Source organism: Lithobates pipiens, unplaced genomic scaffold (assembly GCF_037356315.1).
Source record: "Lithobates pipiens isolate NorthernLeopardFrog02 unplaced genomic scaffold, aLitPip1_a1.2 Scaffold_162, whole genome shotgun sequence".
Classification (NCBI taxonomy): Eukaryota; Metazoa; Chordata; class Amphibia; order Anura; family Ranidae; genus Lithobates; species Lithobates pipiens.
In genome coordinates, this window is record NW_027507750.1 from 981491 (window position 1) to 1000479 (window position 18989).

The 18989-nt window shown below is 47.1% G+C and overlaps 1 protein-coding gene across 1 annotated transcript in view; it reads left to right on the top strand.

Annotated features, from left to right (window-relative positions):
* The first annotated feature begins 16803 nt into the window (after positions 1 to 16803).
* Positions 16804 to 18989, top strand: part of LOC143986473 (uncharacterized) — a 32745-nt gene continuing 30559 nt past the window's right edge. Inside the window, exons 1-2 of the mRNA XM_077484816.1 lie at positions 16804 to 16985; positions 18527 to 18623. Of these exons, the coding sequence (XP_077340942.1) occupies positions 16804 to 16985; positions 18527 to 18623 (279 nt within the window). The remainder of the gene's footprint in view (positions 16986 to 18526; positions 18624 to 18989) is intronic.

Consider the following 18989-nt stretch of genomic DNA (forward strand, 5'->3'; position numbering starts at 1 on the left):
CCATACCACAGATGGGTACCAACCATGTTAAACCCCATACCACAGAGGGGTACCAACCATGTTAAACCCCATACCACAGATGGGTACCAACCATGCTAACCCCATACCACAGATGGGTACCAACCATGCTAACCCCATACCACAGATGGGTACCAACCATGTTAAACCCATACCACAGATGGGTACCAACCATGTTAAACCCCATACCACAGAGGGGTACCAACCATGTTAAACCCCATACCACAGATGGGTACCAATCATGTTAACCCCATACCACAGATGGGTACCAACCATGCTAACCCCATACCACAGATGGGTACCAACCATGTTAAACCCATACCACAGATGGGTACCAACCATGTTAAACCCCATACCACAGAGGGGTACCAACCATGTTAAACCCCATACCACAGATGGGTACCAATCATGTTAACCCCATACCACAGATGGGTACCAACCATGCTAACCCCATACCACAGATGAGTACCAACCATGTTAACCCCATACCACGGATGGGTACCAACCATGTTATAAATGCATATAACATCCATATTCTCCTCCTTCAAAGATCCAACCACTGCCATGGGCTGTCCGTACAGCCCCTATTATAATTAACCATACTCTGGAGGGTGGGTGGTAATCTTTTCCTCCGCCGCTCACTACTGACGTCACTCTCCCTCCTTCCTACTAGTTTTATAACCCGAGTGCCTCCCCTGCTCCGGCCACTCCCCTTTTCCTAAAGGTGACAAATTATTTTTCCCCACAAGCGTGATTGTGCTGTCCACACCTGTCACGCCGTCCCTACGCTTATCCTTTTCTCTCCTTCTGCTCTGGGACTCTCTTTTACGGCGGAGATATTCCTGTTGAGACAGGGGGTCCATCACACACTCCATATGTCTAGGCACTATCCCGGGACCTCCAGGAACCGGGGGAGCACCGGCACTAATCCATACCTGAACATTTCAGTCCCACCACCCCGGACGGGTTTCCTTGCTGATTAAATTCCTTTATGGGGATAAACAAGTGTATTAAATTTAGTTTTTTTTACGCTTGTCTGGAGTTCAGGTTTAAAGAGCGCTCGATGGGTGTGGGGAATTGGTGGCGCGGCACTGCAGCATGCGGCCGGTATAAGCCGTAGAAGAGACGGTGCAGACAGGAAGAAAACAATAGAGAACAGAATTGATTGGAATCAGCAGGATTTTCCTTTTGTTCTGAGATTTGTTTTGTTACATGCAAATCAGCTCCTCGCCAAAGACCTTCGTTCTCCAGGTATTTGCAGACGTTCTATCGAATGGTTTTCTTCTTGGAAATACACTTGTTTTATTTAAAAATACACCGCCAATTAAATTGTACCTGTCCTGCGTGATCGATCCCTTCCTCCTCATCAAAGGACCCCGACCACTTCTCCTCTCTCTGACTCTTCTGGAGAAACATGAAAATCTATGTGGAAATCAATGGTTGCTTATGAATGCCGGCGGTGGGATCGTCTCCTCCCTCCTATGGGAAAGGCTTCATGTAAATTGCGTCTCATTGTTACATTGTACATTGTGAGTGTAATTACTGGAACAAGGATACCAAACCGGGAGCAACGGAGGGATTACTCGTCTGTTCTCAGCACCTTGTGAGACGCAGAGCATCAGCAACGCATGCTAAAGTCTATGTAATCCTCACCTTGTAAAACAACCCATTCAGTATACCATGGAAAGGAAAATATTTGTATATAAATATAAAAACATTAGAAACACTTTTATTTCAGTTTATAAGAGATCACATGACCTCTGTTCTCAGCTGTATAAGAGCTGGGGGAGAAGAAACAACAGCACAATGAGCTTCACAGTGAATTGAGGGGATGTCAGCATATGTCTGACCATTGGAGGACAGGAAGGCTGTGTAGAGGGAGTGTCAGCACAAGTCCGACCATTGCAGGACAGGAAAGCTGTGCAGGGGGGGTGTCAGCACAAGTCCGACCATTGGAGGACAGGAAGGTTGTGCAGGGGGTGTCAGCAGAAGTCTTACCATTGGAGGACAGGAAGGCTGTGCAGGGGGTGTCAGCAGAAGTCTTACCATTGGAGGACAAGAAGGCTGTGCAGGGGCATGTCAGCACAAGTCTTACCATTGGAGGACAGGAAGGCTGTGCAGGGGGGATGTCAGCACAAGTCTTACCATTGGAGGACTGGGAGGGTGTGCGGGGGGGGGGGGTGTCAGCAGAAGTATTACCATTGGAGGACAGGTAAGCTGTGCAGGGGGGTGTCAGCACAACTCTTACCATTGGAGGACAGGTAAGCTGTGCAGGGGGGATGTCAGCACAAGTCTTACCAGTGAATGACAGGAAGGCTGTGTAGGAGAGTGTCAGCACAAGTCTTACCATTGGGGGACAGAAAAGCTGGGTATGGGGGGGTATCAGCACAAGTCTTACCATTGTGGGACAGAAAAGCTGGGTATGGGGGGTATCAGCACAAGTCTTACCATTGGGGGACAGGAAGGCTGTGTAGGGACTGTCAGCACAAGTCTTACCATTGGGGGACAGGTCAGTCAGTGTATATAGGAAAGCAGAGGGACTGGCAGGATCACCAGGGATCTCACACAAATGAAACAATACAAAGAGAACAGGAGACCAGTACCTGGGACAGCAGCCACATACCGGGGGAGGGGATGTCGGGGTAACAAACACTTTAAATGGCAGATTGGAAAAATAGAGAGGAGGCTGGAAAGACAGGGTTACCTTCTGGTCCTCAATTGAGACCACTGAATGATCGGGTCCCCTTGGCTGCATGTTCCTGCTTCATTATATCAAGCATTTGGGAGGCGTCATCGCCACTTCTTTGGATCAAGGCCCTGGCGGGGTTCACAGACGGAAGCCCATTTTAGCTTGCCTCTGGTGAGCACTGATTTTATGTGGTGGAGGAGCTGTGGAGTTTGTGGAGTTGTGACAAGTCATACCAAGATTTCACATGTGTGGCTGTGATTTATGGACTAATCTGTAATATTACTTTGTGGTGTTGGGAGTAATTCCAAGATTTATGCACATTATTTGCATTTTTTGTGTTGTATTAATTTATGGTTAACACATTTTCTGATTTAGTGCAGCTCCATTTTATTATTTCTATCTGTTTATATTCGTATCTCATATTGAGCTGCTGCTGCTCTTTTTTCTTTATGTGTATTGCGCGCTTAGCGTGGTATTTTTTCCATATTTTTTTAGGTTTCTCAGATGATGGCAGAGGAACTGAGTCAGAACCAGCTGGGATACTAACAAAGCAGTGAGCGAACTCGGGCCGCCGAGCTGAGGGCGGGAAAGGAACTGTCAGGTTGGACACTTCCGGGCTGGGTGCCCCAAAGCTGGTATCGGCCCACTATTGATCACTGAAGTTTTAAAAGACTTACAGACGTTGCTATTCCAAAAGCCGGTGGGAAGCTTCAGGGGACCTCGGTGAAGGAGCTAGTTGAGGGCTCCGGGGAAAACTGCACTCCAAAGTTAAGAAAACATCTAAGCCCTTGTAAACACGGTCGGTCATTCCGACGGATAATCCGACTGTGTGTAGGATTAACAATATCGATTATCAACATCGACAACATGATCCGATCGGACTTTGTCTGATTGGAATTCTCTACAATGCTCAGATCAAATTCCTAGACCAAAGCTATTGGCTACGAGCCTGAACGTAGTCCCGTCGTAACTAAATAACATCACCTCGTTAAGAACGATCGGATTTTCCGACAACTTTGTCCGACCGCGTGTATGCAACACAAGTTTCGGACAAAATCCGTCGGATTTTGTTGTCGGAATGTCCGACCGTGTGTACAAGGGCTAAGAAGAGGAAGGAACAAAAGTCGTTTGTTGACCCTTCCCCTCCCTTGTCTGCTAAACATTCCCCCAGGGAAGGAAATACAAATGCAGGAAATAAATGCACACCCTCCTGAGCAAGTTGTTAGACTTCACTGCCTCAAAAGAGGCTAATTAGGCCCCAAACTATAGAATCACCAGCTGGAAGTCTGCCAAAGGACCTGGTAGGACCTTCTCCCATAGTTCCTATACAAGTAGAGGGTATCTATACACAAGCCTTGTTGGATACCGAAGCCCAAGCGACGTTGTTGTATCGGAATTTCTATTACAAGTATTTGAAGCACATCCCTTTGTGTAAACTGGAAGAGTTGGAGATCTAGGATATAGGAACATAAAAGTGTCCATATGACGGTTATATACCCATCAAGATAACCTTTGATACTTCCTTGGCTGGAAAGCCCGAGACTTTCAACACTCTGGCCGTTATCTGTCCCCGACCTCCTGGAGCCGGCCAAAACTCTTTGTTGATAGGCACCAACACTAACCTTGTGTAGCAAAGTCTCTGGCCATGTCCAGTCTAATGAGAACTTTCCAAGCCAAAGGTACAATAGCTGACATTCTTTTGTATGTGGTTGGTTGTGAGGCATAGTGGGTGTAAGGTGGACAAAGTTATTGGGCGCCAGACACTTCTTTGGTGGAAAATAGGTTTTTATTTCTCTCGACTGTCCTTTTTGTATTTTGGGGGAAAAGAGGGTTAGGGCCAGTACTTAGATAGTTGCTAATTCAATTGGCAGACTCCGGGACTTCAATAGGAGGACAGCCGTGCAGGGAAAGGCTCCAGCAAGAAGCCACATCTACATTTGCAGGATTGCTGTCTCCTATGGCAACAGCCTTTAACAGTTCGTAACTCAAATGTAACAGTTCTTTCAGCTCCACTACAACTGCTTATTGTAGTTCTTCAACACTGAGCTCCCGGTCTTTCACTAGACCCTCTGGTTCACTGACTCTGAATCCCTTGAGCTTCTCCAAGGTTCGCGGTGGTATCTCCCTCAAGCATCACCCCGCTTCTCTGCTGGGTCCCTAGCTTGGCACTACAGATACTTCTCAAGCTTCACCCCTGCTAACCGGCGAGGTCCCTGACTTGACTCAGAAGGCTGCTCTGCAAGCCTTTCCTCAGCTGGTTGAGTCCCTGACTTGATCACCGCCTAAAGTTTCCCGATTCTCTACCATGCCCATTTGATGAGAATACTGTTCCAGTACTTGCTTCAGTTACTCGCTGTAGTCCCTGGTAAAGGTGGTTGGTCCCTTTGTGGCAAACAGCTTTCCTTCTACCACTGACAGGTTCTCCGTCAGACAAAACCATCACTTTTGGTTGGACTGCAAGCCGCAGTCCCAACCTTGTGCTGCCCTCCTACTTCTGGATAGGCCCTCACACGGCCTGGCAGCCTGATGCCTCCGGGATAGGCCCAATGTCTGGTCTAGAAGCCCGGGGCAGATGACACCACGTCCACCCAGACAGCCGCCGTCCAGGTGGCACAGAACACAGATCACCTAAGCTCATCCAAATATATAGGTTCTCCCAGCAGGCCAAGGGATTCAAGAAAACCCCTGCTCATTGTCTGAGATACACCCTATACTCATAACCTGACCTTGGGTTGCCCTTCTCGTATCTAGTACCACCAAGTACCCGGCCACCTAGTGGTAAAAGAGAAAAGTGCAACAAGGCCAAACTTAGAAATCAATAGCTCTCTATCAATCGACCAAGATAACTACTCTTGGTAAGTAAATTTGTGAGGAGCTCCCTGACTAAACCCCAGGCTGTTGCACGTGTAAGGAGATTACTCATGCCCCTAGCTTTGGAGGGTGCTCCCATGGGGAAGATCCATCCTCAGTTGCGGCAGGCTTTTCAGCGAATAGTGCAGGAGAAGAAGGCCCCTGTGGAAGGTGTGGGAAGACTGTGGCGGTTATGCCGCGTACACACGATCGAATTGTATGACGTACTTAGTCCGTCATACAATCCTACGGACAATCCGGCGTACTTTCTACTGAACGGACTTGACCACACAAACAGTCCGACGAAAGCTTGCACGATGACGTACAGCACGTACGACGGGACTAGAAATAGGAAGTCCAAGACACAGCAAAGCACCCTTTGGGCTCCTTCTGCTGACTTTGCGTTAGTGGAAGTTTGGTTAGAGACGATTCGCGCTTTTCAGACTTCAGCTTACTTCGTCCTTTTTTTTTTTTTTTATTTATTCTCAAATTGGAATATTAATCATAGGATGAGGATGAATAAAGACATTTGTGATAACTCTGTGTGAATATAAGCAGCAAAGCAACTTCACTTTTCTTGCATTATGAAGAAGAAAAGAATGTGCTATATTAAAAAATCACAAAATTAGCAGCATGACGAATATGCTAGCTTCAATACGAACACTAATTTTACAAGACAGAGCGCTTCTGCTCTGTAAATCCTTTCTGGGCATGCGCCATTCTTAGTCCGTCGGACTAGCATACTGAAGACCGTATTGTCCGCTGAAACCAAAGTACGACGGAAAGATTGTTGTGCAAACCGAAATTCTTAGTACTCCGGACTTCGCGCTGAAAAAGTCCGCTGAAGCCCACACACGAGCGGATTGTCCATTGAAATGTGTTTCAATGGACTAAGTACATCATACAATTCGATCGTGTGTACGCAGCATTAGACACCTAAGGCCTCATGCACACGAGACGCAGATGAAACCTCTGTTAAAAAAAAGCTGAAACGCGCGTTTAGAAACGCGCGTTTTGCCGCGTTTGCATGCCGCGTTTAGACGCGTTTAGACGCGTTCAGACGCGTTCAGACGCGTTTGCGTTTAAACGCGTTTATAAAGATAACATCATGTAGACCCTCCCCAAGCTCTCAAAGCATTTTTTTTAACTATTTCTGCTATTTTGATCAGAGTGAGCAGCAGCAGCATAGAGAGCAGTTGTACACTTGCATTTGCCGTGTCACTTGCCACGGCACCTGCCACAAGTTGTGGATTGTCCACTTGCCACGTCACTTGCCACAAGTTGGGGATTGTCCACTTGCCACATCACCTGCCACGTCACCTGCCACAAATTGTGGATTGTCCACTTGCCACGTCACTTGCCACATCACCTGCCACGTCACTTGCCACGAGATGTGGATTGTCCACTTTCCACGTCATCTGCCATGCCACCTGCCACAAGCTGTGGATTGTCCACTTGCCACGTCACCAGCCACATCACCTGCCACAAGTTGTGGATTGTCCACTTGCCACGTGACTTGCCACATCACCTGCCACGTCACTTGCCACATCACCTGCCACAAGTTGTGGATTGTCTACTTGCCGCGTCACTTGCCACATCACCTGCCACGTCACTTGCCACGTCACCTGCCACAAGTTGTGGATTGTTCACTTGCCACGTCACCTGCCACGTCACCTGCCACAAGTTGTGGATTGTCCACTTGCCACGTCACTTGCCACAAGCTGTGGATTGTCCACTTGCCACATCACTTGCCACGTCACCTGCCACGTCACTTGCCACGTCACCTGCCACAAGTTTTGGATTGTCCACTTGCCACGTCACTTGCCACGTCAGCTGCCACGTCACTTGCCATGAGATGTGGATTGTCCACTTTCCACGTCATCTGCCATGCCACCTGCCACAAGCTGTGGATTGTCCACTTGCCACAAGCTGTGGATTGTCCACTTGCCACATCACTTGCCACGTCACCTGCCACGTCACTTGCCACGTCACCTGCCACAAGTTTTGGATTGTCCACTTGCCACGTCACTTGCCACGTCAGCTGCCACGTCACTTGCCACGAGATGTGGATTGTCCACTTTCCACATCATCTGCCATGCCACCTGCCACAAGCTGTGGATTGTCCACTTGCCACGTCACCAGCCACATCACCTGCCACAAGTTGTGGATTGTCCACTTGCCACGTGACTTGCCACATCACCTGCCACGTCACTTGCCACATCACCTGCCACAAGTTGTGGATTGTCTACTTGCCGCGTCACTTGCCACATCACCTGCCACGTCACTTGCCACGTCACCTGCCACAAGTTGTGGATTGTTCACTTGCCACGTCACCTGCCACGTCACCTGCCACAAGTTGTGGATTGTCCACTTGCCACGTCACTTGCCACAAGCTGTGGATTGTCCACTTGCCACATCACTTGCCACGTCACCTGCCACGTCACCTGCCACGTCACTTGCCACGTCACCTGCCACAAGTTTTGGATTGTCCACTTGCCATGTCACTTGCCACGTCAGCTGCCACGTCACTTGCCACATCACCTGCCACGTCACCTGCCACAAGTTGTGGATTGTCCACTTGCCACGTCACTTGCCACATCACCTGCCACGTCACTTGCCACGAGATGTGGATTGTCCACTTGCCATGTCACTTGCCACGTCACCTGCCACGTCACTTGCCACGTCACCTGCCACGTCACTTGCCACAAGATGTGGATTGTCCACTTGTCACATCACCTGCCACATCACTTGCCACATCACCTGCCACGTCACCTGCCACAAGTTGTGGATTGTCCACTTGCCACGTCACTTGCCACATCACCTGCCACGTCACTTGCCACAAGATGTGGATTGTCCACTTTCCACGTCACCTGCCATGCCATCTGCCACAAGTTGTGGATTGTCCACTTACCACGTCACCAGCCACATCACCTGCCACAAGTTGTGGATTGTCCACTTGCCACACCACTTTCCACGTCACCTGCCACGTCACCTGCCACAAGATGTGGATTGTCCACTTGCCACGTCACCAGCCACATCACCTGACACAAGTTGTGGATTGTCCACTTGCCACGTCCCTTGCCACGTCCCCTGCCACGTCACCTGCCACAAGTGGATTGTCCACTTGCCACATCACTTGCCACATCACCTGCCACAAGTTGTGGATTGTCCACTTGCCACGTCACTTGCCACATCACCTGCCACAAGTGGATTGTCCACTTGCCACGTCACCTGCCACAAGTTATGGATTGTCCACTTGCCACGTCACATGCCAGTCACCTGCCACAAGTTGTTGATTTTCCACTTGCCACGTCACCTGCCAAGTCACTTGCCGCGTCACCTGCCAGGTCACTTGCCACGTCACTTGCCACAAGTTGTGGATTGTCCACTTTCCACGTCACTTGCCACTTCACCTGCCACGTCACTTGCCACAAGTTGTGGATTGTCCACTTGCCACATCACTTGCCACCTGCCATGTCACTTGCCACAAGTTGTGGATTGTCCACTTGCCACGTCACTTGCCACAAGTTGTGGATTGTCCACTTGCAATTGCAATTGTTTAAAATATTTTTCTAATGGTTTTTCATCATTTGCAATCATTTTTGAGATTTTTAATGTAAAAAAAAAGGTCACCTTTAAAAACGCATATAAACGCAAACGCGGCTAAACGCGGGTGCCGCGTTTAGCCGCGTTTAGCCGCGTTTTGCGTCTGAAACGCAGAAAGAAAGTGCTGCGACCTGGGGAAAGAACCGGCATGAAAGCCACTGTTAAGTTGTCATGTTAACAACTGGGCTCTTATGTGGTGGTAGAAGCTGACCCACTGGAGGAAGATAATGGGATATAACTGGTTCCGGAGATCATACCTACTAGGGACTTACTAAGAAGTGGGAACCGAATTCCTGTCAGTGTGAGGAATGTCACAAGCCATCCAATCAGCCTGAAGCCTCATATAGTGATTGAAAAAGTAAGTGCTGACACCCCAGTGACAGGGGACAAATTAACCCAGAAGGAAAATGGAAGAGAGGCCACTGTCCAGTGCCCAAATCTGTCCCCCAGATGGAAAGAGAGAATCAAAGCTCAGGTAACCCGATGGGAGAAAATGTTCTCCAAGAATGACTTTGATGTGGGCTGTGCCAGGAGTGCCCAACACCGAATTTGGTTAAGTGAAGATAAGCCTTTCAGAGAAAGAGCTGGATGAATCCCTCTGTGTGATCTGGAGGACCTTCGAGAGCAGTTGGCTGAACTGAAGAAGTCGGGGGTTATCAGGGAACCCCGGAGCCCTGATGTCTCGTCGATTGTGGTTGTGAGGAAGAAAAATTGGTCTCTCAGGATGTGTATTGACTATCGAACTCTGAATCTGAGAACTATTCCAGATCAGTACACAACCCCTCGCATAGAAGAGGCCCTGCAATGCTTATCTGGAGCTAAATGGTTCAGTGTTCTGGATCTGAAGAATGGGTATTATCAGATACCCATGCACCCTGATGACCAAGAGAAGATGGCCTTTATTAGCCCTCTAGGCTTCTTTGAATTGGACCAAATGCCACAAGGATTAACGGGGGGCTCCTGCCACCTTTCAGGGACCGATAGAGAACACAGTGGGAGACGTGAATTTCATAGAAGGGCTAGAACCAAGATTAAGAGAGGGAATGGGCTATGTGTGAACAAGATTTGGTCTGTCTGACCCAAATCAAACAAATAGCAAAAACGCCTGGTGCCAAGGGAAAGGTGCAGAGAACTTCTTAGCCCTTGTACACACGGTCGGAGATTCCCACAACCAAATCCGTCAGATTTTGTCTGACGGATTGTGTCCGAAACTGTTGCATACACACGGTCGGACGAAGTTGTCGGAAAATCCGATCGTTCAGAACGTGAGGACGTTATTTCGTTACGTCGGGACTACGTTCAGGCTAGTAGCCAATAGCTTTGGTCTCGTAATTTGATCTGAGCATGCGTGGCACTTTGTCCGATCGGAATTCTCTACACATGATCGGAGTATGTCCGATCGGAGCATTTTGTCGGGAAATATTTCCAACAAGTTGGAAAATTTGGTCCGACGGATATTCCGACGGAAACAGTCCGATGTAGACCAACACACAGTCGGAATATCCAACAAAACGCTCCGATCAGACACATTCCGTCGGAATCTCCGACCGTGTGTACAAGGACTTAGGGTCTTTAATAGACAGACCAAAACATGAAGTATAAAAAGTATGAATTTATGGAAAATTGATAAAAATATACATGTAGAAAAAATACATTGGACATAAGAACAATATCTGATACCCAAAATGTTACAGTTGTATGAACTGGTCACTGTCCTGGTGCAGAGTGGACTAATGGCGGGCAATACAACATATAACACCTTACATATTACGGACTACAAGTCCTTCTTCAGAGATTTTGAGATTCAGAGAGGTATGAATTCTCTCCAATAAAGAGAGTATGCAAATAATACAGAATAAGTATAAGGTAATGAGAATTAATATTGTGTCAGCTTGATCACCCTATACAGTAACTTAACACAGCAGGCATGTCAGTCATGGGGATGGATTACTTGCATTGTAAACAGTTCAGACAAAGCACATCTGAAGAGAACAAGATGATCAGGAGTAGCAGGGACATCTATTTCCAAGGCACGGCAGCATTCAGGGCCAAAGGAAGAGCAGATAACCTGTTTCGCTGCGAGGACTCCAGATAGTAGATCCGCATTGTTCCAACTAGTGCTGGCCCAGTGCAACTATATGGGAGGTATGGAATAGTATAATAATTACCCACCATACCTAGCGCAAGGATTAAGCACTAGGATAGCAGACATACCAAAAAGATTGTGGCTGTGTAGCTGTAGTCTGCTATAGACAGGGTAATAAAAGTGAACCTACCTCAGAAAGAGAGTGTGCTGCACATGTGCCTTGTGCTCCTTCAGCGGCTGCCAAAGAGGCCAGAGGAGCCGGCAAATGAGTGGTTGAATGAATGAATGAAGTATTTGTATAGTGCACAACGCAAACTAAATCGCCTCAAGGCACTGGGAAGAGCTTGGTTGTCCAACATCTAGAAGAGGAAGGTCTTGAGTTTTTTCCTAAAGGCCAGGTGGTTTTCTTCCAGGCGGATGTTGGTTGGTAGAGCATTCCATAACCGAGGTCCTTGGACAGAGAATCTCCGATCCCCCTTCTATTTGTACTGGGATTTGGGCACGAGGAGGATGTTTTTGTTAGCTAGTTTGTAGAGAGGCTAATGGCCAATCACGATAATAATCATGATGGGCGTCAGCTGGCACAGTGGAAGGGGGGAGTGGACCGGCATGTTACACCGAACCAAGTCCTCCCAGACTCCCCCAGTAAGACAGTGTGCGGTGTGGACCCGCCCACTGGGGGCGGGGCCATGTCACTCATCATCATGCCACCGACGCGCTCATGGTACCGCCTGCACTTCAGGTTGGAGCACACATCACTGTGGACACCGGAAGGGTCCCAAGCTGTCCTACCAAACAAATGGGGAGACTGGCAGGGGACTCCCATGCATCGGGAGCGAAGCAGGCCAAGCCCAGACCCAATTCTGCATGGATGGAAGGGAGAGAGACATGACTGTGTCATGAATGGAATGTCTTAGAACAGGAGGCACAAAATAATGTTGAAAATGATGAATGAATGAATGAATGAAATACTTGTATAGCGCACAATGCGAACTGAATCGCCTCTAGGCGCTGTGGAGAGCTTTGATCATCTGCTAAAAGAAGAAGGTCTTGAGTCTTTTCCTAAAAGCCAGGTGATTTTCTTCCAGGCGGATGCTGATTGGTAGAGCATTCCATAGCCGAGGCCCTTGGACAGCGAATCTCCGATCCCCCTTGGATTTATACCGGGCTTTGGGCACGAGGAGGAGGTTTTTGTTGGCGGGTGGAAGACTGCGGTTTGGTGTGTAATGCTTTATTTTCTCCATTAGGTATTGCGGAGCTTCTCTATGCACGCATTTGTGGGTGAGGCAAAGGGTCTTGAACGTGATCCGATTTTTTACGCTTATCCAATGTAAGCTCCTCAGTGAAGGAGAGATGGATTCCCAGGGTTTTTTTCCTGTTATCAGCCTTGCCGCCGTGTTTTGGATCAGTTGTAATCGCGCAAGTTGATATTGTGGTAATCCTTTGTAAAGCGAGTTTGCGTAGTCCAGTCGTGAATTAATGATTGTTCCAACTACCACTGCTTTGTCATTCTTTGGGATAAAAGGGATGAGTCTGCGAAGCATGCGCAGCAGATGGTGAGATCCACTGACTACAGATCCTATTTGCGCATCCATTGACATTTGTGGGTCAAAAATAACCCCGAGACTCTTGGCTTTGGTCTTTGGGGAGATAGTCTGCCCAAAGACGGTTGGTGGAGACCAGGAGGTTTTGGTTGCGGGCTTATGATTTGGGTGTAAGATAAGAAGCTCTGTCTTTGATTGGTTCAGCTGGAGGGAGTTGGTGGTCATCCAGTCCTCTATTGATTTGAGGCAGTTTTCAAGTTGTTGTTGGTGATCTTTTTTTCCATTGATCCGGAAATAAAGTTGCGTGTCGTCAGCGTAAGAGTGGAAGCAGAGATGTGAGCATCTGATGATTTGAAGGAGTGGGCGAATGTAAATGTTGAAGAGAACGGGTGACAATGGAGAGCCTTGAGGGACTCCGCAGGTGACTGCCCGAGTTTCGGAGAGGAATTTTCCTAGTTTCACTGTCTGTGACCGATTTCCTAGGAAGGACGCGAACCATTGGAGATCTATGTCTTGGACTCCGTCTACTTCTGTGAGGCGGACGAGTAGAGTATTGTGATCTACTGTATCAAACGCTGCACTTAGGTCTAGCAGTACGAGGAGACACGGCTCTCCGTCATCTGCTGCTTCAAGGGCGTCATCCCAAATCTTGAGGAGAGCTGTTTCTGTTCCATGCCCCGGGCGGAAGCCTGATTGCAGCGGGTCCAGGAGTTTGTGAGTATCCAGGTGAAGTTGTAGCTGATGTACTACAGCTTTCTCCATAATCTTAGAAATGGTGTTGAGGCTTGTAATTGGCCTACGGTTGTTTGGATCCTGAGGGTCCAGGTTTGGTTTCTTGAGTAGAGGTTAGACGATGACAAAGGCAACAAACATACATAACATGATTGAAATGGGGGAGGGCAAAAAGGGAAGGGATTAGATCATATGGCCATACTGGACCTTGGGGAGAACAATACATAATTTTTGATACACATCGGCACGCATTCCTAATAAGATAAAGAGCCAATAAAATTTTTACTTATACATAGTAATTGAGCAATATCATCTAAACAGCATAAATTGATGTTTAACAAAGATCCAAAGAGGCAAGGCAGGTATATAAACAAATAGTTTATAATCAATCCATACAAGTAGAGATGTGTGTATATCTCACAATACTGATTACTAACATAACAAATGTGATTAAATGGACCATTTATCTGAGATATTTATTTGGAAAACCATATGAAGATGAGAGACCCTGTGAAGATGTTTGGCCTAAAGATCCAACTCCCAAACTCCAGACTCAAACCCTGGAAGATAGGGCCTAAAATTGAAGGCCTCGTTGAGTCCTGGAGCTGTAGAGGCCCCCGGGTGAAATAACCATTTCTATTCGATCTGCAATAGCAGTTTGTTGTAGTCGCCTCCACGTGAGGTGGGGCCAATGTGATCTAATGCAAGGAATTTGTTTTTTAGGCATTTGTCCTTATGTATTAAAGCATTATGCCTACCTAGGGGAAGAGATGGATCTTGTTTTTGGATACTTGTGATATGTCGGTAAATACGGCTCCAAAACTCTAATTTGGTCTTTCCCACATAAAAACTGCCGCAGTCGCAGGTGAGAAGATATACTATTCCTGCTGTGCGGCAGTTAGTATAATGTTTTGGATTGAAAGTTTTCACCATTCGGTAGGATAATGTTTTTACGAGTGTCCATGTAGTTTCAATAACCACAGTGACCACATGAGAATGTGCTGCAATATTTCTTATGCCCCATACACACACATCAGATTTCTGCAGATTTTGTTCCTTCATGTTTACAAAAACCAAGCCAGCCAGAGAGGACCGGAGCGAGAATGGATCTGGGAGGAATGTAGAGGAGGGCCGGGCACGGCAGTGTGTCGAGTGACACACTAAGGGGTGGGGTTTAGAGAAGGTAGGCGGAGCCACGAACGTACAGTCGGGAAGGGAGAACGCGCGAGGAGGCAGTTTTTTCCCACCCACTCTCCCTAGTTGGTTGTGGTTTAGTTTTGAATGTTTTAATGGTTTGCTTGTCATTTCAGGTTGGAATATTGTGGGTCGTCACGACAGCTGTGGGTTGGCGGTATTTATTGTTGGTCAGTGATGGTAGCATAAAAAGAGGTGGTTAAGTAGGTGGGGGGCTCATCGGGAGATGGCCCCTCTGGTGTGTACATCAAAGTTTTGATGTTAATGGTTTTGTTGCACTGCGGGAAAGGTTGTTGTCTCCGAGCGGCACAGCTGGAGGCCGGTAAGGTTGTGGTAAAGGTCCCGCAGTGCCCCCTGGCGTGTATACAGATATGTATACTTGGAAAAAGTAGCTCCGTCACTGACCAACAACAATTTGGGTAAAACATGTTGTTTATCATATGTGGTTTCCACATGTTGTGGAAAATTTTTATAAAATTAAAATAAAATTTTGGAGTTTTATTTTGTTTGTTTTAATAAAGGCTGTTGTGGCCATTTTAGTCCAAAAGAATGGTGTGGTCTCTTAATGGTAAGGGGTAAAGGGCTAGGACTCGGAGTAAAAGGGTCGGTTACAACAGAGTTGGTCATATCTGGGCTACACTAGTCATGATTGCATACACATTGAAACTCCTAAGGTTTGACCTCGTATTATATGGTTTTGGTAAATCTGAAGGAAAAACTCAGCAGAAATACTGATAGTGTGTATGGGGCTTTAATGTTTTTCTTGATAGTAAGTTCACTGTGTACTAATTTATCCCTAAGTGAAGGGCCCGTTTGAATGTAATCGGGGGACATTCCCTCACAAGCGGTGCCAAGGTTGCATCAGTGTGGAGAAGATGCCAATGTTTTTACAAAATCTTCCTGATTTGTTGATGTTGAGAGATATATAGTGAGTCCTGCAGCTAGCATCCACAAGGGGGAGGTAGGCGCAGGGACGGCATGACATGTGCTGGACTGCACAGTCGCCGTTTTAAGGGGAGGTATGGCCGCTTTATGGATTTGGGGTGGGCGGAGCCATGGCGTCCATCTCGTGCTAGCAGGGTCAGTGCTAGCAGTTGGAGAGCGGAGGAGGAAGCAATCCCCACCCACCCTCCCTGGTTTGGTACGGGGATTCGGTCTCGGGTGACAGTGTGTTTCATTGGGGCGGTTCAGGGGGCTTTAGATGAGGAAGTGAGGTACAGGTAAAAGGCCTGTTGTACCCATCCATGGGATGGGAGTGGTTGTAGGTACTTCCAGGTTACGAGGGTTTAACCTGGAAGGGTTTAAAACGGGTAGGTCACTGCTACAGTTGGTTATAGCCTCCGAGACAGGGGTTGCCGTCTGGAGGTCAAGAGGTTACAGTTGAAGTTGTTGGCAGTGACCAATTTTATGTTGTGATGCTACGTACCCAGGACCCCTTGGAAAGGCTGGGAAAGTTTATTATCGTATTTAAATGTTGGTATTTATTAAAGATTATATTTTGGTTAATAAAAAGTTTAGGCCTGATGGCCATTTACTCCAAAAATCTGTCCAGTCGTTTGTTAAGAGGGACAAGGTTTGGGAGGGGGCGGGAAGTCGGGTTATGAAGGTTCCGAGGTAATGTAAAATATAACACTGGGTTGAGTCCTACAGATGTCATGAGTAATGACTCGGATTGGATTATCAGTCTCAGCTATTTTCTGTTGAAAGAGTACATCTGATCGTATTTAGTTTTTTTTGCCTTATGATGTTTTTTTGAGCACTGAGTTTGATTAGCCTGGAACTCGTAATCTTGTTATCAGGTTCATTGCTTCTATTTCAAAGAGGGCATCAGTTACGCTTGGCACATATGTACTGGCCATACGGGATGGAATTAAGCTGGGGTTTGTAGTGGAAGCTGAAGGGCTAGTGTATCATCATATCATATCATTGTTTTTTGCAAAACATTTGAGGAGCATGAAGCTCGATTGGAGAAAGTCTTGCAAAGATTAAATGCCGAGGGGTTGAAGTTGTCGTTAGAGAAGTGTCAATTCTATTAGACTTCAGTCACTTATCTGGGACATGTAGTATCAGCCGAGAGTTTAGCTATGGACACTCAGAAGTTGGAGGCTGTTTCTTCCTGGCCTCGCCCAAACACCGTCACTGAACTGAGGTCATTTTTGGGTTTCTGCTCCTACTATAGAAGATTTGTGAAGATTTTTTCACAGATTAACAAACCTCTGAATGAGCTATTGCAGAAACACACGGGTGAGGACCTGCAGAAAGCCACGTGAGTCTATCCAAGGACAATGAACAGTGAAGTGTGAAGGAGCCGTTGAACGCCTTAAAGGGAGTCTTATTGAAGCACCTGTGTTGGCCTATGCTGATCCCTCAAAGCCTTACGAATTACGCGTGGATGCCAGTAGCAATGGCTTAGTTTATAGTGTTATATCATGAAGGAAGACTCCGCTCGATGGCTTATGTGAGTCGCAGTCTCACTCGCTCCAAAAAGAATTATCCGGTACACAAATTAGAGTTCCTGGCCCTTAAGTGGGCTGTAGTGGACAAGCTACAAGATTATCTATATAGGGCCACGTTTGTGGGGAAAATAGATAACAACCTGCTAACTTACTTGCTGTCTATTGCCAAACTGGATGCCACTGCACACCGATGGTTGGTCACCCTGTCTGAGTTTCCTTTTAGTTTGAAATATTGGTCAGGAGTGGGAAACTGAGATGCCAATGCTCTCGTTTGAAGACCTTATGCCACGGACACTGGCCAGAAGAGCTGGATGCATTTGCCCCTGGAAGGAGTACTGGCTGTAGGTCAAGGAATAGAACACCACTACAAAGGGGTGACAGGAGCAGAAGCTGTGGGGGTCACCCCTGCTGGAGTGCCCAGATACTACTGTGATTTGACACAAGTGCCTAGTCAAGAGCTGCCTCAATTAACTAGAGAGGATATGACTGGGACCAACGGCAGGACCTATTGGGTAACCTTATAAAGAAATCCTTATCAGTTTGTGACCCTCAGATGCTGTTAAGTAGATCAATTGAGGGAGCTAAAGTAGTCCATAAAGAATGGAAACTAATGTGGATAGAAGACAGAGTTGTATACCAGAAAGCCCATCGGAGGAACCAGAAGGTTTCCATCAACTGGTCCTTCCTGAGAAACACTAATTAAGTGTGCTGGCCGCTCTTCATGATGATCACGGTCACTTAGGCCCCGATAGGACCTTTAAATTTGTCAAAGATCGATTTGATTGGCCATCTATGAGGGCTGAAGTGGAAAGTTACTGCCGCTCTTGCATTAGATGCATCCAAAGAAAGACTTTACCAGGCAGGGCAGCCCCAATGGGCCACCTACAGAGTCAGGGACCAATGGAGTTGGTGTGCATTGATTTCTTGTGCTTGGAACCTGACCTGAGTGGGGGAGTAATGTCCTGGTTGTGACAGATCATTTTACTCGTTATGCTCAGTCCTTCCCCACTAGGGATCAACAAGCCAGTACTGTAGCAAAGACCCCATTAGAGAAGTTCTTTATTCATTATGAACTGCCTCAGCGTCTACACTCAGATTAAGGTTGGGATTTTGAGAGAAAGCTAATCTGAAGACTGTGTGAACTCTTAAATATAAACAAAATCCGGAACCACCCCTTATCATCCCCAAGGAGACCCACAACCTGAACGTTTCAACCGTACTCTATTGAATATGTTAGGAACTCTCCCTTTGGAGAAGAAAGAACATTGGGGAGATTATATTGCTGCAGTGGTCCATGCTAACAATAGCACAGCAAATGATGGATATTCCCCTACCGCTTGATGTTTGTCAGGGAAGCTTGCTTGCCGGTGGATTTGGCTTTTGGAACATCATTAGATCATACATCCCAGGCCTCTTACCGAGTATACCTCAACAGACTTCAGAAAAATGTAAAAAATGTCTATGAAAAAGCTAGGGAAGCAAAAAAAAGCTTTGATCTTAAAGGGTTCAAGACCTGCAACCTGGAGATCGGGTGTTGTTGCATAATCTGGGAGTGCCAGGGAAACATAATCTGGCTGATCGTTTGCCCTTGCTTCCTGTATATCTGATCCGCCCTGAAGGTCAGACCGGCCCTCTAAAAACATAGAAATGATCTGCTACCTATATCCGAAGCTGTCAGAGTGCCTCCATCCCTTTGCCCAGAGGATTATCAGACTCCTGCCCTGAGGTCTAGGACTGATCGGGGTCTTGAATCCGTGCCCCCAGATGATGAGAAAGACCTAATTCTTAATTGGTTATGGGTTCCTCCCTCTGAA